Genomic DNA, 26,022 nt, shown 5'->3' on the forward strand with positions numbered 1-26,022 from the left:
ATGTTTAATCTGAAAAATATAATTCAAAGATATTTGGATTCCAAAGGCATAGAAGAACCTTGATTCACTGAAAACCGGCCAGGATCACGATGGCTTACATGTTTTATGAGGCGACAAAAGGATTCCCTAAAGGGCCATTTAAGTCATAATATCAAACGTGCACGGGCAACTGTGACATCGACACTTATCAAAGCCTTTTTTTCAGAGCTCGCCGAGACCCTCACAGATGTCTGCCCTGAAGCACTCATTAACTACGATGAGACTAGCATGCAAGATGATCCTGGTAAAGAGACTGTTATAGTCAGAATGAAATGCAAATACACAGATCGGATCCTAGATTCATCTAAGTCTAATGTTAGTGTGATGTTTGCTGGAACAGCGAGTGGCATTTGTCTCCCACAGTATGTTGTGTACAAAAGTCAACGTGTTCATGGGTCATGGATTCAGGGAGGTCCACCGAATACCCAATATAATCACTCACCTTCAGGATGGTTTGAGTCGACCATCATCGAGGACTGGTTTGAGTCAATTGTTTTGCCCTACTTTAGAAAGTTGGAGGATTGCCAAAAAGTGGTGATTGGGGACAACCTGGCCAGCCATGTGTCCATTAAAGCGCTGCAACTTTGCATGGACAACAATGTAAAGTTTGTGTTACTTCCTCCCAACAGCACGCACCTATGCCAGCCTTTGGATCTTGCCTTCTTCAGTCCCCTTAAGAATTCCTGGAGGAACGTTCTTTATGATTGGAAAATGAAAAGGAAGAGGCCAATCCGCAAAGACTATTTCCCAGTCATTCTGAAACAGACTTTGGACAGTATAAATGACACAATTTCAGACAATATAAAAGTTGGGTTTGGGGCTAGTGGACTGTATCCACTTGATGTAAACCGTGTTTTGGGTCGTCTGCCTAAGGAGTCAGCACTTGAAGATCAAGAAGAAAATGGTCCTGAATGGGTAAGAACATTCACAGCTTTCCTAAAAGAAACTAGGAATAAAGAGACAGTCACTAATCCAAGGAGGAAAAAAATTGATGTGATTCCTGGCAAAAGTGTGGCCTGCGAGGAAGTCATTGCTCAGCTGGAGAACAATAGTAAAGAGAAGATCAAGAAGGCAGGTATGAAAAGGGGAAGAAAAAGCAAGAAGAACCTGTAACTTGAGCAACTTGGCAGCGATGACAGTGAGGTGGAGCCTGACCAAGTTACACCCAAACCTAAAAGGAAGAAGAGGAAATAAGTTGATGATTATGGCAACTCATCTGATGACAGTTTTGAAGTTCCAGTGGTTGATACTGATGACGATATGGACTTTGCTTCCTTATTAGTACAATCTGAGGAAGAGGCTGATGAGACAGAAACACACTTGTGATGTGATTCTCGATTTGACTACAATTTCTGTGCCAGCTCCTCCAGAGAAGGTCAAGACCCAAGTAGGCCCTCCAGCAGGCCAAGACAATATGCCTTCGACCAGTGGCACATCTGCAATGAACATTCCTGAAGTGGATGATTTTGTAGTTGTGAATTACGTGTATGACAAGGGCACAAAGCTAGAGAACGTTAAAAGTTTACGTGGGGAAGATTATCAGTGCTGCATCCGATAGATTGATCTTCACCATACGTTTTATGAAAAATTACAAAGGAAACATTTACTATTTCCCTGAAATTGATGATGTGGACGATGTCCCCACAGGTGCAATCTACAGGATTGTTAAGCCAATCCACCTTCGTCACCAGCGTTACAAATTCCTGTTGGATTGATAGGCCTTTGTTGATATTTTTTGTTTATGCTTGTGTGGTCAATAATTATGTCTCTAGTTTCAAAATGAAAGTTTGAACATGTGAGTTTAGTCTTAGAGTGTAAGTTATTTAATATTTCCCCTACTTTTGTACTTCTCAGTACATATTATGTAATTGATTTCCACGGTATGTGATTCAGATGATGTTAATTAATCAAAAGCAAAAAAAAAAGGAATTATGTGCAAATTTTTTACATAAAAATATTTTTTTCAAATTTATTTTGTTGGGAATTCAGTCTTAACCTTTTTTAAAAACTCTAACACTGTCCCAAGTTCGATATAGGAGCTCTAAATATGAAAATACCTGGTAAAACGTGGCTGTCTCAAGTTAGGTACCATGGCCCTAACTTGGGACAATCAAAATTATTTGTTTTTAATATTAAAAGGAAATATTAAATATTCCAATTTAGAGAATGTAGAGCCTAAGGGTCCTTTGGAATGTGGGTATTTTTAAAATTATTTTATTGTTTTATAAAAGGGTATTAATTACAGTTTGAAGTGCAAAACTGTCCCAAGTTAGGGCATTTGAGTTGACTGTACTAAATTTTGAGTTTACTGAACTTGTGAATTTTCATAAAAATATTTATTGTCATTAGTTTGTAAGTCATCAAAGTGGTGACCTAAAGTATTAACTACCACACTATGATAAATCTGGCTTGTCCAAAATAAAATAAGTTAACCATTAAAATAATCTAGAAGTAACCAGATTTCAGTGTTTTATTTATATTTTTATATATTACAATCCACCTTAACACTCACCAATCTTTTGGGGTGTTAACACCTAAATCCTTTGTATGTTACCTGTGTTCCGCCTCTGTTCACTGTTCAAATGTCTTCTTGACGTATGCCATAGCCCGTACGTTTCTAGCTTTTTTTTTTTTTAAGTACCTACTAAGTCTACAGGAACACAGGTTTATTACAATGTCTTCTTGTTTGAAGAAGTCAAACAATATCTAGCAGATACTCAGCTAAATAAAATACGGAGTTAAACCACAAATTCCATCTTTTAGCAATTGGCATTGGGAATAAGTTCACTGGTCTGCTTGCATTTTCTTTCAGATATTTTAAATAGTGGTGCCTACATTTTCTTTTATTCAAGAAGGCAGTTTTCATCTTCACCACAGCTTCATTTACCTCTGACAATTCACAGCACATGGCATTGCCCACCAGCATGATCCTGTGAGCCCAGCAGTGTACATGTAGGACATCATGTACACCAAAAAGTATCTGTAGACATGATATGCATTTCATCATGTAATGAGCTGAGTCAGATACTATGGAGCCAAGTCAGAAACTATGCCTCTAATGTAGCAAAACTTAATGCTATACTTCTAGACACAGTAATTTAAAGCCTGTGAGCAAGTTGTCGCATCAGCTTTTTCCAGAAAGCTAACAGAAGCAACCCGTAAAACTGTATTTTCAAGTATGTACTGTGTTTTCTCACATAATTGTCGCACATTAAATACCAAAATCAAGTTTGAAAAGTAGGGGTGCGACGATCATGCGGAAAAAAATTATTTTTTTGTTAGGTAAAGTTATTCTAAAAACAAAACACATTCATGGAAAGAATGTTTATTTAAAAAAAGGTGGAGTATACACGAGCACGCCAAACAATTTATATTAATAATTCATGCAACAAAACCCTTTCTTCAACTTTATGATTGATGCCAACTAGCGCTGACTACATTTTTATAAGCGGTACACCGTGGCGACGCAGACGAACAGATAAAAGTTATAACATTGAAAAAGACTTTAAAAGAAAATTTACACATAAGACAACTTCGTATTTCCATTTATTAAATAAGTAAGTGGTAATGTCTGAATAAATATAAGATTTCTACTTTAAAATACATCGTTTTATGCGGAAAAGATATCTACACAAAGCGCTCGGAATCTAATAGTGGGACCAAAAACATAATGCGACATTTACGCGAGTTTTTTTTTATCCAAATTTGGATGCCTTAAAATATGGGTGTGACGGTTATGTGATAAAACAGGGTAGTTTCATCACAAAGTAGAAAAATTTCCGTTTTCTCTATAAACTCGCGCAAATAATCTGCATGCTGTTACGCTAGCTTTGGAACATACTGTTCTCTTAACATTTTGACACAAGGCAAGTCACCTGCTCCTTCGATAAATTCACACATCCATTCCTGCAAGTTCTGATCTTAAGAGTTTTTCCAAAGGTATATTTGCTTTAGCTAAAGCTTCTGTGGTTTTTAATGCAAAGTTATCAATCAAAATTTTTTTGTATTTAACAGTATTGAAACTGGTAAAAACTGAGGTCTGAACTTGATTGTCTGGGTGTGTAGCAAACTTCTTTGTGCAACATCATGTTTGGCTGTTTGTGTATTTAAGAACACTATTTCTTTTATTCATAAGTCACTGCGCAGTTCCACTGACTGCACAGTAGAATTTTTGGGTCAGAAGCATAGAAACCGTCACATCTTAATTCTTCCGCCCGTAAATACGCATTTTCAGGAGGCTTAGGCATTTCAAACAAAATATTGACAACTTTATCCCTAATTTTATATTATCTGTATATTTCCTTTCACAAATAGTCCCTAAACCAGAAAACTAACATGAAAATATGTAAATGTACTTACCAAGTTACTCAATGATAAAAAAAATACGTAGTTTTCGCAGGCAACCTATCTAATGTTCGTACACAATTTATATCCATGATTTTTGGATATCTTTTTCTTGATATCACACAATAAATTTAAAACTATGGGTGTAGAAAAGTTAAAATTATTTCAATAATTATTTGACAACATAATATTAATCACATTTTACTCCAACTTAACTTTCATAATAAAGTTTTGATAGAAAAAAAAAGGTTTACTTGAGCATGACCAATTACACAGAGTGACCACTATAAAGTCTCAAAATGTCTTAACAAGCTGGTAATTTCAACCAAAATGTGAACGCATTGAAAAAAATATAAGTATAAATTTTATCAATGCTCTATTAACATATAAAAACAATTTACTCAAAAAATTAAATTTTTTATTTATATAATTATATTGACTTTTTTTCAAGTGCGAGACAACATTTTTTCATAGTAAAACCGTGTCAACACGGTTGAGTAAACATTGGCATAAACGAAGATGGCGACCGAACAACGAAATCAAAATAACCATCGTGTCTACAAAATTAATGTAAATACATGCATATTTTATTTAATAAGATAAATTTTTAGTATTCACATAACAACTTAACGATGAAATTTCAGAAAATTCCTTCCAAATATGCCAAAAGAACGATAAATAGCGGTTTGAATTTAAAATGCCAAAACTCACAATTTATATTTGAAAATTCTTAAATTCGTGTATCTGTGGTGTTTGTGAATGATCTGGATTGCTGGTTCTTTGTAAATATCAAACAATAATATTAAGTTTTTGTAAACAATAGTAGGAATTAAAATAAAATCATCAATTATGTTTATTACAACATTGCATAGCAACTGCATTTATTCAAACTTTTTTTTTAATTAAAAATGGGGTTTTAAAATTATGTACTAAAGTCAACAAATATTTTTGAATGAGGTTTTGCTACTGCTGGGTTATAAAATATATCATCAGAAAATCAACCATATTGTCTGTAAACAAGTCATACTGATATATTCTGATATACGGATTGGTTTGCTCACCTTGCCCGCAAGGAACACGATGCGTGTGTCGTGGTCGTAGTACGGGAACATGACGCCCGAGGAGGAATCGATGCTCTCCACGCAGAGCGGAGCCGACAGGTCACTCTGGCTCCACACAGCATACTGCCGGTCCGAATAGCGCGAGAAGCCGGTGGTGAGCAGCCGCCCAGAGTTGCCAAGGAACACCACTTTGCACGCCTTGGTGCCCGCGTGGCACACCCCTTCCTGCAGAAATGCCCTCAGGGCTCTGTATCACGCTGACCACACACACAGGATGGCCAGCCAAACACCACCAACAAAATTACCCGACCTGACTTCTCTCCAACTGCTCTACATCTCAGATAATTTTCCACAGACCAAAACAAATAAAAACAAAACAAACACAAACACCAGCATTGCAACAAAGACTGAACCCAAAAACAACATGCATAACACAGTTAATAGATTATATTTGTGTAACCACTGCATTTAAATGAGGATGTCAAAACATAAATGTCATTGATACTTACGCTAAAGTTAATTTTCACCAATTCCCAGCTCGATTCTGATCTGGATCATGGGTTTATAAACTTTGCAAGTTCAGATTGGATACACAGTATTTCATGAGTCGTGTAACAGCTGAGGAAGTTTATTATTGTCTTATAGAGCAAAAAACAAAAACTACTTCATGATATGGTATTGATAGAAATTGCTGTATTCCAGCACTGTGGCCATGTCAAAATGTTATGTTGTTCCCCAAGTACAAACAGAATTTAAAAAAAAAACAAATACACATATTTACAAGCTTATTTTTGAAGATTGTTAGCATTTTGACAAGATCAGGGTCCAAACGTTTTCATTTTTTGTCTGCAATGAGTCCTGCTGTACTGAAAAGACTCACAGGGAACTTAGTAGTTGGAGGAATAGCTAGAAATTTCTTAGCCAATTTCTGCAACCTGGGAAACTCTTTTTCCTTCCAAAACTGCAACACAGTAACAGAAAGTTCTGAATGTAGGCGTTCATTTTGTCAACTGCTGACATCACTGAATTTTGCTCACTAACACTAGGCAGTATCTCAGAACAGAACTGCCACATAGGATTGGCTGGAACTAGTTCTGCTTTACATGCCTGAAATAATACGAGATGCTCACAGAAAAAAATATTACGTACAACATAGTTCAAGTCCGACTGGTCCAGATGAAAAAACTTCCACACTTCAGTCGTTATCATACCAATTGTTATCAGATTTTTAAAAAAAATTCTAATTACCAGTATATAAAATAGTTTAAAATTACTTCAGCCACATCTAACTTCATAACCATAAATTACAACACCAACTGAAAACTAAAAAATTTTCCATAGAAACCAATCATATACTACTTTGAAATGCACAAAACGAACAAACATTACATTTAATGACATAAGATAGCAAAAGCGAACCACCACTCTTGTTTTATGTTGCATGTATATAGTTATCTAAGATGCCACATATTGTTTCATTGCCAAGGGGTTCAATAAATAAACTAAGCATGTTATTACAAAATATTAGAGATGTACCAATTCACAAAATTGCCGATATGCCGATACAACTGTTGCCAATTCAGCAATTCCGAACCGATACAGGAGAAAACACATTTTGGTTAAAAAATTTTTATAAATTTACTAAATTACCCAAAATAACTCATTCTAAGAATAGCAAGCAATGCAAATGCACATATATTTAAGTTTATAAACAGAACATAACTTCTCCTTTTAAAACTCTTATTTTTAGCATGTCTTCATTTGTTTGTTGACAACCCATTAGTTGCCTAATGAAACATGAATATACTAATGGAGGCTGGAAATTTTAATTATTTAATACATAATTATAAAAAATGAATATAATTTAATAATGGTAACTATGAAAAATATTGATTCACGAAAAACAAGGTCCAAAAAATATGAATTTAAATTGTGCAAAATTGCAAGCCTTAGTACATTTTTAAAATACAATACCAACTTAACACGTACGGCAGCAAATATTACAGTACCAAACATTTAAACGGAAATGTGTTTCATGTGTTCTGCTTAAAACCGTAAAAGTTATTTACGTTATGTGAAATCCTATATTATATGGGTATTATTTTTAAATCAATTTTAAAAACTTTACATAAGTTAATTTAAAAAATTATCTGTCACGATATTACGAACCTTTCTTTGCAGTTCAAGCAGTTGGTATTTTCCAATGTTTGTAGTAGTAGACATGCTCTAAATAAAGCGAGTTTTTGTTCTTATCTATCTATACTGTGATATTTACCATGCTGGTGATATATTTAGTTACTATGTATTAGATTCAAGAACGTTATTAAAGCATAGAATGTTTAAGTTTGATACGTATGGCTGGCACACGTAGCTAGGAAATGATGCAAGTTCAAAGTATGTAATAGTACTAAAAGTGAAAAGATTTTTTGGTTAGGGAGGCACTTTCATTTTTCAATAATATTGGCGGAAAATTAACAAGCATATCGTGAATTGGCAGAAATGCTGATTCATCTAAAAATCTGCAAAATTGGCTTCTGCCAACTCGTATCGCCACAACTCTACGAAATAACAAGATTAAAGTTAACTTTACCGACAAATTATTTAAAATTATGGAAGATAAGATGGGGAAGAAAACTAATATTCAAGGTTTAGTTTTCGTTAAATCCAAGAGAGAGTCTACATATTTCTATGAAATTAGATTATTTTTAAGCTTGGATCAACATTGAACAGTAAAAACTGTGAATTTTAACAAAAAATTATTTTGACTAAGGAAAATAATTATAGAATTCTGCTTTGTCTAAAATGTGCCAGATTAAAAAAATTAACAACAAGGCAGTCCAACACATACAGAATCACGAGAATCGAGGATTGACTGACATCTAGGGCTATGCGAATGTGACTTTTTCAATGCAAATCAAATGTGAATCAAATAATTGCAAATATTTGCGAATAGCGAATAATTTGCGAATATTTTCTAATTAAGTTCTAGGTATAAATCTGAATAATTAGTCAAAATTTGGCATATTATAAATTGTTGCTTAAAAGAGTAATGTTCTTTAGCTTTAGATACATTTTTATTACTCAAGTAACATGTAAATTTTTAAGTCTCTGCTAATGGTTTAGTAATAAAACACAATCAGTGATGTCTTCATCAAAATCCAAGCCTACACCTTGCTATCAACATTACGTAAATTGCAGTGCAAAAAGACCAATTCCTTTACATGTTCTGGATCCAGGCATTGCCTCTTGGAAGTGACAATGTTCCCAGAAGCAGAAAAACAACATTCTGAACTTAACTTCTTCTTCTTCTGAAAATTAAAAACGGCAAAAAAAGTTTATGAAAGTAAAAAGATTTTTGATGTATTAGTTTGATTCTCTGCAATAAATAGTCAAGCGATTACCAATAAATATATCGAAGAGTTGTTTATTACAACTGCTTGTAAGCATGGTCAATATTCTGTTCTCAGAGTCTTTTGGAATCAAACGTGTCTGGGAAAATAATTTTTAATGAATTTTGTTTATCTTGTCTTTTTAATTTTATCTAATTATTTACGTAACATTTTCGGAAGTTTAAAAAGCGATGCGCTGGAGCAATTCTAGCAACACAATTCTCTGGCCATGGACCGCTCTGCTGGCCATATCCACAAACGAACACGTTATCTTTTTTGCTGTAGCCATGATGGCCGCTGTGTTTACTTTTCTATCGTAAAAAAAAAAATTCTATATTTGTATTAGTAAAATTAATAGAATGGTGACCAAAGAGTATGTGTGCATTAGTTTTTAAAGGTTACTATTGAAAGCTGATGAGCTGGCATTGTTTTAAATAGTTTTACACTTTTATATGGCACAAACATGGCTCGCCCAAAATTGTGCTAAGGACAACTGGATATAATAAATTAATTATGCTACACATCATGTAAAGTTTGCAGTAAAATCATAAGCATTTATGACAATTTTCACGCTACATTGGCTTTAACTGTTCTCAGTATGCCCATTTACCTAACATAAAATTTGATGTAAGTAAAGGTCCGCTTACAGTTTTTTTTTCTTCCATTAAGTCTCTCTGAAAAAGATTTCTCGAGGTTCAACATATTATTGTATCACACGTTTTGTCAAACAAAAGTAATATTTTAATACATTCGAAAACGTTATCTTTAAAAGATTTGTGCAATGGGAGTGCATGACTTGATGTAAGTTTTTGGACATACGCCATTGCTAAGAACTTTTTCTGTTGGAATGTGCGTACAGCAATCACTTCAGCTGGTCCACCTAAACCGAATCTGCCGCCTGATGAACTAAAGGCCATCAAAACTCTGAAATCCGACCATACCATTGTAATCCTCCCAGCCGATAAGGGTCGTGCTACAGTCATACTTGACAAACCAGACTATGAGCAAAAAATTACTGATTTGATCACCACAGATCAATATACAAAACTGGTAAAAGACCCCACAGCCAGCATTGAAAGAAAAGTGTACCAAACTCTAAAAAAACATCAGAATCACATCCCAGAAAAAACTAGATCAGAACTGACACCACACAGCAGTAAAGCACCCCACATTTACGGTCTTCCAAAGATTCATAAACCCGACATGCCTCTGCGCCCGATCATCAGTTGTTGTAATTCCCCATGCCAGAAACTATCAAAATATCTCCTGAAAATTGTTGAGCCACTAGCAGGACAGACAGATACATTTGTCAAAGATTCTAATCATTTTATTTCTATAGTCAAAACACTGAAAATAGAAAACAATGATACCCTGGTGAGTTTTGATGTCCAAAGCCTCTTCACTAATGTGCCAGTAGCCGAAACACTCAGCATTGTCAAGGCGAAATTGGAAGCTGATCCAACCCTAAAGGACAGAACTATAATACCAATCCCATCCATCATGGAAATGATTACCCTCTGTGTCACCACAACATATTTCCAGTTCAAGGATATTTTCTACAAACAGACCGATGGCATGGCAATGGGCTCTTCTCTTTCACCATTTATGGCCAATATATTTATGGAAAACTTTGAGCAAGAAGCACTTAGCAAAAGTAATAGCCCTCCAAAAATCTGGCTCCGTTATGTGGATGATACCTTCACTGTCTGGCAACATGGACCTGAAACTTTGGAGGAATTTGTGAACCACCTCAACTCTCTGAGGCCATCAATAAAATTCACATATGAAAAAGAAACCAAAGGTAGCATTCCTTTCCTGGATGTACTAGTCAGCAGAAAAAACAACAGCCTGGAAACAAAAGTATACAGGAAACCTACGCACACAGGCCAATACCTTAATTTTGCATCCAACCATCCCAAAACAACAAAAACTGGCATAATTCACACACTAACCAACCGAGCTGAGATTATTTGTTCTGATGAGAAATCTATTGCGGTTGAACACAATCATATAAAAAAAGAACTCATAGCCAATGGTTACCCTGTCAACACCATCAAACAGCATTTGAAATCCAACAAAACACTCAAATCCACAGAAACTGAGAAACCTGCAGGAACCCTAGTTATTCCATATGTTCAAGGGCTTTCAGAAAAAATAAGACGCCTAGGAAATAAATATGGACTTCAAACAGCATTCCGTTCTAAATCTACTATTAAAAGTATTGTTACCAAGGTGAAACCAGCCACAGAAAAATTACAAACTCACAACTGTGTGTATCAAATCCCCTGTGAATGTGGCCACATGTACATAGGTGAAACTGGCAGAGCTCTATCCACCCGAATCAAAGAACACAAAAACAACTGCAAGAAGGGTGAAACCCTAAAATCCAGACTTGCTGAACATACATGGGAAAATAGCCACAAAATTCTCTGGGAAGACTCCACACCACTCATACAGGAATCCGATAAAATAAAAAGGAAAATCAGCCTTCATTATTAGCAATAAAAATATTTTCAGCCAGCAGAGCATTGAATTAAAAAATATGTGGATCCCTTTGATAAAGAGAGAAACATCCCTGCAGCACAAAACAATAGCCAATACTCAACCCACCATAACCAATCCGCTTTAACTACATGGTGCACAGCCAATGGGGAGACAGCTCGTCTGTCATTGGCTGAGCAAGATGTAGCCCTTTCTCTGATAAATACCCTCATTTTCCAGCCCCTTCTCATTCTTTACCGCGTGCTGGTCGGAGAAGGGTCAGCCTCTCTCTTTGCCTAGCCTGGCGTTCCTAAAAAGGAAGCTCAGGTCAGTGGCCAGTGCGTAAGGTGCTAGGTTCGATAGGTAGTTAGGACGCGGCGAACAGATAGGAATACCACGCTAGTTAGGTCGGACGATACGCCTGTTGTGTGCCCTGCTTTTTTCAAGGCGGGGCACCTACTTGCGATGAGTAGTAGCGACGAGGAGATGGAGGTCGGCACCGCGACGAAGCGCACGCATGAGGGCAGCGACTCAGAGACTGAACACTCTGTTCAGTCTAAAAAACCGTCAGGGCTCCAGCCCACCACAACCGAGGACGACAACAGTGGCTTCACCACTGTTGAGCGTAGACAACGCAGGCGTAATAGCGATGCGTCACAAGCGGTACCGACACCGCAACAACGGACACCAACTGACGAGGCTCCGCGCTACAAACGCGTCCCCTTCGTCGTATGCAACAGCCAGGCAATCGGCAGCTTGGGCCCTGCATTCGCGCGACTCGGCGTCAAAAACCGGATGACGCTAACGAAACGACAAGAAATTCGCATCACGTTCGACGGTAAATCCGATCAAGACAAGGCGACCGCGTGGTTCAAGGCCAACAATGTGCCCTACCACACCTTCTCCCAGCCCAGCGAGCGAGGCGAGAAGGTTGTAATTAAAAACCTTAGTAAATACACGCCAGTAGACGCGATCTCCGAGGAGCTCACCGCGCTAGGTTTCAAGGTAAACTTCATCAAACAGCTTAGTCGGCGGCTCACAGACCGCAACTCAGGGCAGGAAATTTTTGAACCAACTCCGTCATTCGTGGTGTGCGTGGCACCAAGCGCGCACGACATCTACGCCGTAAAACACTTGTACTATACAAGTGGAATAAAGATCGAGCGGTACACGACTCGCGCGGAGGACGTCCCGCTTTGTAAGAGGTGTAGTTCCTTCGGACACACCACAAAGAACTGCGCGGAGGTTCCGAAATGCATTAGGTGCGCGGGTTTGCATCCCCGCAGCGAATGTCCCGTCCCAGAGGAGGCACCAAAGGTGTGCTCGAACTGCAGGGAAACAGGCCACACCGCGGCCTGGCGACAGTGCCCCGCGTTTTTAAAGATCGTAGAGTCTCGGAGACAGGCCGCCGCGGAACAGGCAGCACAGAAAGCTGCGCGCACAGCCTCGCGAGCACAGCCGGCCGCACCGACGCGGGAAAGTTTCCCCCCTCCCCCCGCGCCCATCAGGGAACACGTGCACCGAACAACAACAACAACAGAGCGCAGTCCGCGAAACGCACGGCCCAGCGAGCAGGCCAGCCAACCGGGCATAACTCAATCACAGGCAGTAGCTTCCACGTCATACGCGGCAGCTACGTCAGGCGTAAGCGCACCGCGGCGCACGGCGGAGCAAATTGTGCAGGCTCGCGTCGAAAAAAGTCAACATAGAGCAGAAACCGCGCCAGAAGCACAGCCAACAAATAATATCACTAGCCTCGCGGAACTCGCAGAGATCTTACGCATGTGCGATTATTGGAATTTAGTGAAGGCACTCGAACCGTATTACGCGCGCATCCGCTCCACCGAGAGCATAAAATACCGCCAAACCATTCTATTGGAAGCACTCGCGACAGTGCTCCAGTAAATGGCAGTAAACATGGGGAAAACACTACAACTCCTAAACTTTAATGCATGTGGTCTCCGCCTTCGGTCGTACGAGTTGGAACAGTGCCTTGTAATATATGGGATTGATGTGGCATTCATTACCGAGACTCACCTATCACCGCATCATCGATTTAATATTTGTGGTTACACCACTTACCGCACTGACCGCGCCACTCGTGGGGGCGGCACAGCCATATTAATTAAACACGGGATTCATCACCATCCGATAGAAATAACTGGCTTAGAGCACCTAGAGGCCACCAGCATAAATATTCGTAATAAAAATGCGCATGTCTGCATGTCGGCAGTATATAAACCCCCAGATAAGCCACTACTTTCTAGGGATTTAAATAAATTAATTAATCCACAGCAACACTTTTTCATCGCAGGCGATTTAAACAGCAAAAACGAAGACTGGGGATGCAAAAATACTAACCCAGCAGGCAGAAAATTATTAGATCATTCGGTAGCAAATAATTACGAAATTTTTGCTCCAGGCTCGCCAACTTGCTATCCAACGAATGGCGGCATGCCTGACATATTAGATATAGCTCTTACAAACATACCAGGTGCGCAGGTTATTTCAGAAAAATTAGATGAGCTTGACTCAGACCATTTTCCGGTACTAATTCAATTAACTTTTAATGCTCAATTTTGCGCAGCGATATTTAGCCGCACTTTTGGTATTCCCGACTGGGACAAATTTCGCGAAGACCTGGAATTAACTTTTACAGAAACTCCAGCGATAGACACAGCAGATGAGCTCGAAACTCACGTAAAACTTTTCACCGACACAATTACAGACGTGCGCAAAAAACACACGAAAATCGTGAATAAAAGAGAATTTACGCGAATAAATTACCCAGATGTAGACATGCTAATCGTTTTAAAACGGCAGGCGCGCAACACTTATCAACGAACGAGAACACCGCAAGCTAGGACTGAATACAATCGCCTTAAAGCTCAAGTCTCGCGAAAACTTAAAGATTTAAAAATAGAAAAATACGGAAACTTAATAACAGAGTGCGCAACTCAACCTCGGCAAATGTGGCGGCTCACACGCAATTTACGAGGGAAAAATAAATTTATCTCCACACCGGCCATTGTTACAAACGCGGGCATTAAATATGACGCGATAGATAAAGCAAATGCTATAGCAGACATTTTTGAAAAACAATTTTCACCAAACGAGGACATAAACGAGCCTCAGTTTACTAGGACCACGACAGTAGCTGTTAATAACTATTTACAAATCGTTCCACAAGCCGAGCCGGAACTCGTAACAATTAAAGAGCTCTTAGAAGCTATTCACTCGCGACCAAAAAATAAAGCAGGCGGACCTGACGGAATAAATTTTGATACTTTAAAGAAATTATCATTTCAGGCTATACAATACTTTCTTAAAATAATAAATGCTATTTTTATTCTTAAATCCTACCCAGCGTCATGGAAACTAGCTAAAGTTATCACCATTCCGAAACCGGGAAAAAATGCGTCACTACCACAAAACAGGCGACCTATTAGCCTCCTAAATAGCATGAGTAAAATTTTGGAAAAAATTTTACTCAAACGACTTCAACACCATTCGGACGAACACGAAGTCATTCCAGATAACCAATTTGGTTTTAGAAGGGGCCACTCTACCTCTCACCCCCTAATTAAGCTCATTGAAGAGGCCACTGACGGTTTTAACTCACGAGCGAAATTTACTGTCGCAACGATGCTAGACGCGGAAAAAGCTTTCGACAAAGTTTGGATACCTGGCTTAATTCAAAAATTAATTACATTTAACTTTCCAGACACGTATATTCATCTGGTGGCCCACTATTTATGGCGTCGAAAATTTTTTGTATCAATAGAGGGGGCGAAATCATCCACTCGGGAGCTGACAGCAGGTGTGCCGCAGGGGTCCCCACTCTCACCCTTTTTCTATAATGTTTACACAGCCGACATCCCGCGGGAACATGCCCACGTGCAATTATATGCAGACGACACTGCAATAATATATCAATCCCCGAATTTGAAGTTTGCTTTAACCAAAGTTCAGAGGCAGCTTACCTCACTCGAACAATGGTACACTCGCTGGCGCATTAAAATAAATGGAGCCAAGTCCACAACTTTAATTTTAACTAAAAAATACACCGCCCCCGACCGCGAATTAAAAATTTTTAATCAAGCCATACCATTTGTTAAATCGGCTAGATATTTAGGTTTAACTCTAGATACCAGGCTCACCTGGAAAGTTCACACCACTAAGGTGACACAGTTTGCGCGAGGCACTTTGCGCAGCCTATACTCAATGTTTAAGGCCCCCCAATTTCCTAGAAAGAAAAAATTACAGCTGTATTTACAAATAGTTCGCCCTCAATTATTATATGCTTGCGAAATCTGGGGCTATGCAGCAAAATGCCATATCGATAAAGTACAGGTCACTCAAAATAAATTTCTTAGAGCCATTGCAGATTGCGGCTGGTACACCAGCACACTAGAAGTACACCAGCTACTCAAAGTAGAATATGTAGAGGAATATATAAAACGGCAAAACAGGTCTTTTTATGGCCAGCTCCCTGAACATGCCAATACTTATATGAATTCACTTCCGGACTACGACCCAGCTGCACAGCGACAGTTTAAAAAACCGCGACTTGCCTAAGCCAGGTTATACTAGAATCCACACATCCCATGTACGCAGGGCAACTTAGCAAACATAGCAGACGTTTCTCTCTGGCCCCGATGTGCCTGTCTACGTCCTGCGGTGCAAATAATCAACATTGGACTAGCCAATGATTGACATGCCCAGGACTCGTAAATATTGCGTCAACACTACTTTTGGCCCAGCGGGGCTCTATTTTATTGCGTCAACACTACCTTTGACCCAGCGGGGCTCTAATTATAAACCAGCGACAACTCGACCGCAGGCCCTAATTCCTTTAATTACCAAATCTTTCCTTCCCCCACCTCCTCCACTAGTCCTTGCTAGTTGTTTTCCCCAGCCATTATTAATTAATTCATTAATGTAACTTTCATTTTCTTGCTAATTCGAAATGGTCCGAAGCATGCAGGTGTAGGTTTTGACCCATGCAGCGGTCCACTGCCTGTGTGTTAGGGCTGACTCCGTATGCCTGAAGGGCGAGACCCGCCTGGCAGGCTTCACCTCCAGTGCCGGCCGCGTTTCGGAAGGCATGGGTTTTTGAATTGCGACAAAAAAAAAAAAAAAAAAAAAAACTGGACGAGGGCATCTCTCTGCTCGAACAATAATAGAATAGGATGACATTCATTTACTAATTTCACTCTCTATTTTTCAGGTTTAGACGACAACAGCCTGGGGGCTAACTACAGCAATACTGGTTTAGCCTAACTTTGACCGAACTATACTGGAACGCAATAGTTCGGTCCTTAAGGCGGCCAGGTGTTTACTAATCTATGTAATTTCTCCTACACATCGGTAAACTTACACGATGATATGCCTGCTTGGTCAGCCGGGTATGTGCGGCCTTGGAGCTATACACTACACTCACACAACGAAATTAATTAGGCCATTTTTGCGCACACTCCACACGCCTCTAAATACAGACATCACGACACTCTCATGCATCAGTTAGCCAACTAACTGAGGGGAAAGGGTGACCTCCCCCCGCCTGACACCTACACTATTAAAAATAGAGCCAAGCAACATGCGACAGCTATTTTACTTCTTCTGGACCGTGAGCCACCTTTAATCTTAAAATCACACACATCGCGCCCCGCCGACGTTTCCAATGATTCGATCAAAGTGACGGGGTTGCACTATTTATATTGGCGACCACATAGCGAGTTATGGGAACGTAATAGTTCCCGGTATCGCTGTCACACGCTCCCGGCCGAGCATATGAGGAAACGGCGGCAGCCCCTTCTCAGTCGCACCTGTGTTTCCGTACCATGTGCGTCTCTGCCTGAGGACGGGAGCAGATAGCAGTTCCCGAAACGTCGCTTGTTTCTGTTTAGGTAAAACTATTGTATTTGTTTGTTTTTTCGTTTTGTCATGTTTTTTGTCTCGCTTCAACTGTTGTGCTGAATTATTTTGGGTTTCTATATTTTTGTGTTGTCATCATTTGTGGGGATTTTTTCGTTCTCTTAGTACATTTTTCTTTGTTTTTTCTTTGTTTGCTGACCATATTCCTGTTTCGGAATATTTTGTGGTGTTCATATCCTTGTTGACAACAGCAATTGTTGGCTTAATTTTGTGTGTTTTTTGTATCTTTTTTTTTGAGTATTTTTATTTTTATTTATTTATTTTATTTTATTAGTTTTTCTTCAACAGAAAAAGTTCTTAGCAATGGCGTATGTCCAAAAACTTACATCAAGTCACATTCGAAAACTTTCGAATGTTTGAAATTTTCAAATACCTTATTTGTAGGGGTGTGCGGGATCCCGACGCTTCAGGAAAAAAGTCGGGAAAATAGGCTTCCCGAAATGCCGGGCGGGAATTTTATTACTCCCTAATTCTTCGGGAAATTTTTTAAAATTTACAAATGTTTACTAATAATGTGAAAATGTTTTCTATCAATTCAAACTGTTTTTACAGCAATATTTTTAATGGATTCGTACATTTTTGAAGGGTTTCCGTACTATTTAAACGCAAAACATCTTTTATAGGTATGCCGATCGTAGCGACAGCTGTGGTGTGCAGTGAATTATGATAATCGTTTACACATATCTAATTAGAATTTTAAAAACGTACATGGAGTACCTTAAATATTGTATGCGTTCATAAATATATTTCTTCGAAGGTACAAATTTGCAAGATACGTGAATAGTCAGTTATAAAACGTTATTGCCGTCACCATCGAATACTTAACCTAAAACCACTGTATCATTAAACAAACAAAACACATGCGCAATCCAACCTTTCCGCCAAATATAGAAGAAATACTAGACTTGCGTTACATAACGAAGCGTAACCGTTCTCATTACCTGATAGCAGTGGCGATGTAGAGAACTGTATTGGCACTTTGAAAAATATGAAACCACGTAGTTTTACACCACTGCTCACGAGTATCTAAACATCTATGATTTTGCTTTGGGAGAAAAAAATAGTTGTTTACTGTTTAGTTTGGCGGGCTTTGTCGGCTGATGTTACATTATTAAGGCTTGTGCAAAGTATCTGTTCCTATTTTCGATGCCGTTGTATATTAAAACAAACTAGCAGCCTACAAATAATGGATGTCGCAACCGATCAGCTTGTTACTTGTAAACCTAAAAGTGTTTGGAAGTATATTGAACGTCTGATAGTAAATCCCTGGCAAAGTGTGTGTCGTGTGAAAATTTTTTTGAGATGCGAGCATGGTAGCACGTCTGGCTATAAAAAAAAGAATTTGAGTATGCTAAAAAATATGAATTCCCGCTGAAAAAAGGGCAAGTGAAGCAGACAAAAGAAATAGCAGCAAAAAAAACAACTAACTTAGCAAGAAACGTTTAAATGGCCATCTTCTCATATTATAATTAAAAATTTGCTTTTTTATTTTATTTTCCCAATCCCATCCCGTTTCCCGCGGGAATAATTTATTTTTCCCAAAAATTTCCCGCAGTACAAAAACCTATTCCCGCACACCCCTACTTATTTGGTTTCGAATGTGAATCGAATCTAATATTTGATTCGCATGAATATTTGCAATTTCGAGTATTCGCACACCCCTAGTGACATCCCTAATTTAAATTTCCTGATGTAATACCTAGTTTTTTTTCCTGTTTTCCCTAATACTGGACGACCTGCACACAGCATGTTCATGTGTATGAGCAGTTCCCCATCGCCGCCTCTGGCCTCTCTATAACTGTGCAACGTAAACCCCTCTTAAAAAATCTCCTGCTTTTCCTAGGTTTCAGTATCCTACGTGAAAAATCTCTCTTTTGTTTAGGGACTTGAATGCATTTTTTTTTTTAAATTTTAACTTTCTATAAAGCATAGTTGTATCCATAATGGGTGCTTTGGATGTGTTTTAGGGGTGTTGAAGAGATTTTTCTACTAAGTTTAAGTTTTATTCCAGTTTAAGGTTTTTTTTTTTTTTTAATTCAGCTAGATCAGCCAAGGACCGCTTTGCTTGTATAAACTAACCTAACTAAAATATCATACATGTTCCTCAAGTTCCCGGTTAACTACATTTTTAATTTTTAGGTTGGGCATTTTTAATTTTTAAGTAATAAGTAGGGAAGGGAATTTTTCGGTACTTTCAAGTGGCATAAAGCGGTATTTTCAAACCCAGAAAGCGGTACTTTCAGGAAGGGAAAATCGGTGTTTTCATATTAAGTGTTTTAATGATTCCGCAATAGTTTTCTCATGATGTATAAACAATTTTAACTTTCTGTTGCTTCCAATTGTGAATTAATAAATGGGGAAGTGTTTTTTAACTGAGGAAACGCCATAATACATATGAAAACAAAGCAAATACGGTAACATTAAATTTATTGCAAATAATTACTAAAAAAAAAGTTTCAAAAATACACAGACAACCCTTAGAAAATACTTGTAAAAACAATGTAATACACTGAAACACTTGGAGAATAATATTTTCTTTTTAACATAATGTCTATGTCTGAGGAAACAGCGAAGTTTAACTTTCAAAATAAATTGCAGTGAACATTTCAACATTTTCTTGTTTCAGGCGATGACGCTTATCACTTAGAATGTTGTTGTAGTTAGAAAAAAGCCTTTCACAGTCAACGTTAGCACATGGTAACCACACAGACTGCAAAGCAGCACGAGCAAAGTCAGGATGGTTAACTGAAACTGTCATAAGGAGTGAAACAATGTCAACAGTTTGGTTTTCACTCAACTTTTTTTGCACAAGAAACTGCTGTTCCTTGTACCCTTGAAGTAAAATGTCTTCACAGAGCTTGGAGAGCAAGAAGAGCTTTTTCAATTTTTTGCCGAGTTCGGGAGAGATGCTTTCGAGCACAATTTCCGAGGGATCAAATACAGCAACATGTTGATAAAATTTCTGAGAAGGATCACCTGCCTTTAATGACAGGAGTTTTGTTGATGCATGTGATGCTGCTGTCACCAAGGCAGATGTGATTTTCCCTTTAAAGACAGCTTTTTCACAAGCAATCAAGAGCTCATTTACTTTCTGCCCAAAGTTTCCGCTTGTAGCAAGCTGCAAAACCTGCTCTATTTTGCGGATTTCACCACTGAGTGTGTGACTGCAGGGATATGATGACCCTTCCAGTTTCATGATAAGGTGTACAGTAGCCTCACACACTTCTTTAACAAAAACTGCCTGGATTTTCACACATTTAACATCATCCCTTGATGCCGTAGTGAAGTAATCTACTCCAGTGTTGTTGATACAGGAAATTTCATCACTGGTCAAAAATTCGACAATGGCATCAAGATTGTCGGCGAAGTAGGAGGCGGAGTCGTACCAGGAAGACCACCTCGTCAACACTGGCATTGGAAATAGGGGAATGTCTTCACATGGGAACTTTTCATCCAGGAACTTCTTAAACAAATGTTTTCTCTTGCGTGTGTTTAAAAATGCTGACTACTTTGGCAAGAGCCTTCTGAAGCTCAGGGAGGTTTTTTCCAAGCTCATTTACAACTAAATTGAGCTTGTGAGCCCAGCATTGCACAATGAGCACATGGTCGGCCATGATGTCTTTTAGTGTGTCAAAACACTTTGCCATGTATCTGGCAGAGTCTGAAACAAGTGCTAACACGTTGTCAAAGTCAATGTTGTACTTCTTTAGGGAATCCAAAATAGCCCTGGAGCAGTTCTTTGCATTGGCTGTTTCCAGAGTATGAACATCACCAACAACAGTATCAATTTTGTCACAGCTATCAATTACTTTAAATAGCACAACAAATACACAGCTTCCACTTGAGTCCGTAGTTTCATCACACAGAATTACTATATGTTTATCTTTCACCTTTTCTCTTACTACATCCTCTCTCTCTTGCTGCATTGATGGAAGATGCTTTTCTTTTAGTACTCTTAGACAAGGAATATCACCAGCACCTTCAACAAACTCGTTCAGGAAATCTTTCAGATGCGGATTTTCAAGTTTTTTTAGCGGAATATTTGCTTTCAGAAAAGTTTCCGTCACACGTTTGCCGAGGTATTCAGCAGTTTTTTTCTTCCTTTCCGCACTACTGAAGCATGTAGCGATCGAAGTCTGTAATTTTGATTCAGGGCAACCTTTTTCTGCACTGATGTGCTTGGCAGATTTTAGGTGTTTTTCTATAGAATCTTTACGCTCCCACGCAACCTGACAAAATTTGCACATTACGGTGCAACTATCTGAGCAATAGAATCCATTTTTCTGATATTGAAATGCCCTGTCGCGAGCACTTAATTTATTGTTCGGCATTTTCAGTACCTACTCTCACTTAAAACCACCTTTAGAATGTTTTTAATTCACGATGATCAAATTACCGATATTTGCCAGTAGTACAAGACAATTTGTTTATTTACATCTACATACGTACGTGCGCTAGGCAGGTTTTACCGTGACTGCTGTCGGGCAGGTGCACTGCGCAGATCGTTCTGCTTCCCGGTTGGTAGGGATGGTCGGGTACCCGAAATTTCGGGCAGTGTTTCGGGTATCAAGTATACCCGAAATTCCGGACGGGTATTTCAGTGCCCGAAAATATCGGGCACCTTGGAAAACGGCAATACCGCACGGCGCAAGTAAACAAAGCTTCTTTTTTTTGGAACACGCGGCAGCTGCAGGAACATGCCACGCCGTCGCCGTCCCGGCACCAGCCGGTGAAGTGAGTGTGTGTGAGAGATAAGATAAAGAAGGTGCCCGGTCAGCAAGTGTGTTTGAGGGAGGGGGAGACAGATATAAGAGAGCGAGCCCTGCAGCAAGCGGAAGTGGTCAAGGTCAACATTTACCGTTACTCTCGCTGGCTGACTAACGATGCAGCTGGTCGCCCGCCTCTCTCTCTCTCACACACACACACACACACACACACACACACACACACACACACACACACACGCGCGCGCGCGCATACGCACGGCGGATGCTCACTGCTCAATAGTCACAAAGTAGTGTTCAAGGCCGGTGGATCTGCTTGCTGTGTGCGAGAAGGATTATAAGCTGACTTTAATTACACACATTGTAGTTGCGTGGCATTTACAGAAAGTGGTTGTGAATTGTTTCTATTTAATTCATGTCATTATTTTACCAAAATGGATACCAGTGGAAGTGTAGGTCAAACAATCAACAGTGACAATGAACCTTCAAGCAGCTACCCAAACACAATTTAGTTAATAAGCACTTTATTTCCAAGATTAATATGTACTCTATTTTTTAGTTTAATGTTTAACTTTCATATCAGTGCGGTATAGTAAATAAATAAAAACAGTTCAGGTTTGTCAATGCAAACTTAAGTACGACTATTTTATGTTCAAAATTTATTTCATTAACTGATTTTGATGCCCGACCGAGATTGCCCGAGCCCGAAAATTTTGGACAATTACCCGCCCGAGCCCGCCCGAAGTCAAATTTCTCTGCCCGACCATGCCTACCGGTTGGGTTACGAGGGGGGTAGTGAAGTGTGTTGAAGATGAGGGAGGCAAAGCTATTTTTAGAGTAGAGCAGCCCGAAGATAGTCGCCTAACAGTGACGTCTTCCTGCGTGCATTCCAACCACCTGTCTCTCTCTTTGTCACTATTGCCCTCTTCTCTACAATTTCACGCGCCAAGCCAGTCTGCGTCATCCCCCTCTTTTCCACTTCCTTCTTCACCCCCTCTCTGCTGCTAAGCGGGAGAGGGCCGTTATGCTGGCCGCTGGCGCCGGCGGACAATGACTCACAGATAGCTCTCGAGAAAGAATGACAGGTTGAGGGGGTAGAGGGAGGGGGGTCTGGCGGCGGACAATATGCTCCCTTTCTCTCTGTCTCTTTCTCGCTCGGCCGTTTCAAGAAGCCCTTCCCCTCCCCTCATTTACTGCCGCTAGGCTGGCTTTCGGAAGAGGGGTAATTCTAAAAATAACCCAGCCCCTGTGTACGGTGTACTAGAGCCGTGTCCCCTGTGACTCGCCTGCGCGCAGCCGAAGGGAGCGGATGTGCCGAGGAGCAGCCCAGCCGGATTAGGAGAGTCTGACCTGCGCGAAGCTGCCGTGAAGAGAGGAAAGAGGACGCCAAGCCTGTGCTAGCACTTCTGTGCTACACAGCCCGACTACACGACTTCGGAGAGAGAAGCTGGAGTGACATACGGACAAAGACTACAGCACCCAACAAGCACTGTCGACACCCAGGGTGCAGCACCCTTTGGCCTAGCCGCGACCCTGGCTAACTAGCCCCAGGGAAGCGGTCAGTGGGTGCTTCAGTGCATATAGGCTGTGACGCGACACACAAACGACTAGCGATGGACAGTGAGGCTGCGATGAGCGCGCCCCTTCCGGGCTTCGATAACGACGCAAATTTGGAGGCTCCGTCAGAGCCGACCACGTCAAGCGCCCCGTTTGAGCTCGTCACAAATAGGCGAGCGAAACGCCTGCATCGGGATGCAGACAGCGACAGCGACCGCGAGGAATGTCGTGCCCCCCCTCCCGCCCGGACACCTGCCCAGGCAACCGCGCCAGGTACAGGAGCGCCCACAACACGCGCCCCACGCATTAAGCCTTTGTTCGTCTTTCTGGACAAGGGCCATCAATACCCGCAGGTATACAGCGTCCTAAAGGCAGCTCTGGCAGAGAAATTTACCTGCCAGAACCGCGGCCGCGACCAAATCCAGGTCAACCCGGCATCGATAACGGACTACGTCCGCGCGACCAAGGCCCTTCAGGCAATAGGGGCCCAACACTCAGTCCTCCTTCAGAAGGACGAAGTGCCGAACAAATTTGTACTCCGGGGAGTTCACCACGATATTCCCAACGACTTCATCGTTGCGGAATTCGCCGCGCAAAACCTGCCAGTGCAGAACCACTGGTTTCTCACCAGCCGACAGCGCAACTCAAAGTGCGACGCCCTCGTCATCGAGGTGCCACAGGCCTTCGACAAGGCACGCGTATACGGACTGACGGAGTTCGCCGGCCTACGTATAAGGGTAGACGACTTCAAGCGCCCTTCAGGCCCGAGCCAGTGCAGCAAATGCCAGCGCTTCGGGCATTCTGGCAGAGGCTGCCACGCCAACGTAGTGTGCAGGTGGTGCAGCGGCGACCACAGCGCAATTAACTGCCCCCACGCCGGTAAAGACACCGCCGAGAAGAAGTGCGCACACTGCGGCGAGCCCCACTGCGCGAATTACCGCGGCTGCCGCGAATACAAGCGCGAGACCCGCCGTCACTTACCGCCCCAGGCTCGCAAGGAACGCGAGCAACAATCTCGCCGCGACATGCGCGCCAATCAGCGCGCAGCTGAGCAGCCCGCGCCCCAGCAGGCCGGCCCTTCAGGCCACCAGGGCCCGCCTAGGCCCAACCACTGGGACCAGCGGGCACACCAGAACAACCTGGGCCAGTACATGCCTCAGGCGTTCCAAAACTGCTACGCGCCCCTCCAACAACACTGCGAACCCAGCTACCGGGACGATTTGAATTTCCCGGCGCTGGCTAACAACCCGCGCCCCCGCAACCAGAGGCAGCCGAAAAAGAATTGGACTGGCCACAAAAATGGCCAGGGCAAACCCCAGCAGCCAGCCCAGGACAAGCTGCTGGCAAGCAAGGCTGCCACAACACCAGCGCCTATTGTAGCGCCGCGCCAGGAAACTGCGGCTCCAGTCGTGGAGACGATGGTAGTTGATGCGACGCCGATGCCGCCAACTGCCCCGCCCGCACCCACAGCACAAAGCCCCGCAGAGCCGGCTGTTTTCCAGAAAATCCTGGAAAGCAACCACACACTCATGACCGACCCGAAATTGGCAGCATCCATCGGCCCTCTATGCGAACTCCTCGCGATATGGTGCGACCCTAGCTTTGACCTACCCAAAAAAGTCCAAGCTACGCTGGGCTTTGTTCAGGGATTGAATACCATACTCAATGGTAGCAACTAATCCGGTCCCGAGTTGCTTAACAACCTCGACCAATAGTATTAAGGTCCACTCCCTTCTTTTCTGGAATGCACGCGGAATTAAAAATAAATTACCGGAGTTTATAAACCACCTGAAAAAATACAAAATTAAAATCGCGGCTATAAACGAGACACACTTACAACCGATAGATCGCCTAACGATACTAAATTACGTAATATATAGGCGCGATAGAAACAACAGAGGCGGCGGGGTAGCCCTAGCAGTTCATAACAGTATTAAGCACTCAGTATGCCAACTCCCCGACTTTCATAACCTTGAAGCTGTTGGAATTAATATCTCAATAAACCAACAACAACTTAAAATCATTTCTATGTACACCCCACCCGGTAGGTCCCTCTGCCAGGACGATCTCAACGCCCTGTACGGAGCAGCCCCGAGCTTCTTGGCAGTAGGCGATATAAATGCCAAACATACACAGTGGAACTGCAGACGCACCACAGCAAATGGTAGGCTACTGTTTGCCGACCAACAGAACAAAAACTACCACGTGCATGCTCCCACAGAGCCCACTCACGACCCAAATAGCATTAATTGCTTGCCAGATATTCTAGATATCGCCATAAACAAGCGTGTCAACACGGGATTCGAACTCGAGGTTGTCCGCGCCCTTTCCTCACATCATTTCCCTGTTCACCTAATTTTCGATGACGCGAACACAGACTCAAATCCGCCACGGAAGTATAGAGATTATAAAAACGCGGATTGGCGCGGGTTTAAAAATTACTTGACCACAAACCTTCAGGATGTGACCGAACTCACTATAGAAAATAGC

At 41.0% G+C, this 26,022-nt stretch overlaps 1 protein-coding gene across 1 annotated transcript in view; it reads right to left on the reverse strand.

Annotated features, from left to right (window-relative positions):
* The window catches only part of LOC134527695 (coronin-2B-like), a 128,106-nt gene that overhangs the window by 46,790 nt on the left and 55,294 nt on the right, over window positions 1–26,022 (reverse strand). The window contains exon 7 of the mRNA XM_063360599.1: window positions 5,445–5,669. Coding sequence (XP_063216669.1) covers window positions 5,445–5,669 — 225 coding nt within the window. The remainder of the gene's footprint in view (window positions 1–5,444; window positions 5,670–26,022) is intronic.

This window comes from Bacillus rossius, chromosome 1 (genome assembly GCF_032445375.1).
Source record: "Bacillus rossius redtenbacheri isolate Brsri chromosome 1, Brsri_v3, whole genome shotgun sequence".
NCBI classification, from domain to species: Eukaryota; Metazoa; Arthropoda; class Insecta; order Phasmatodea; family Bacillidae; genus Bacillus; species Bacillus rossius.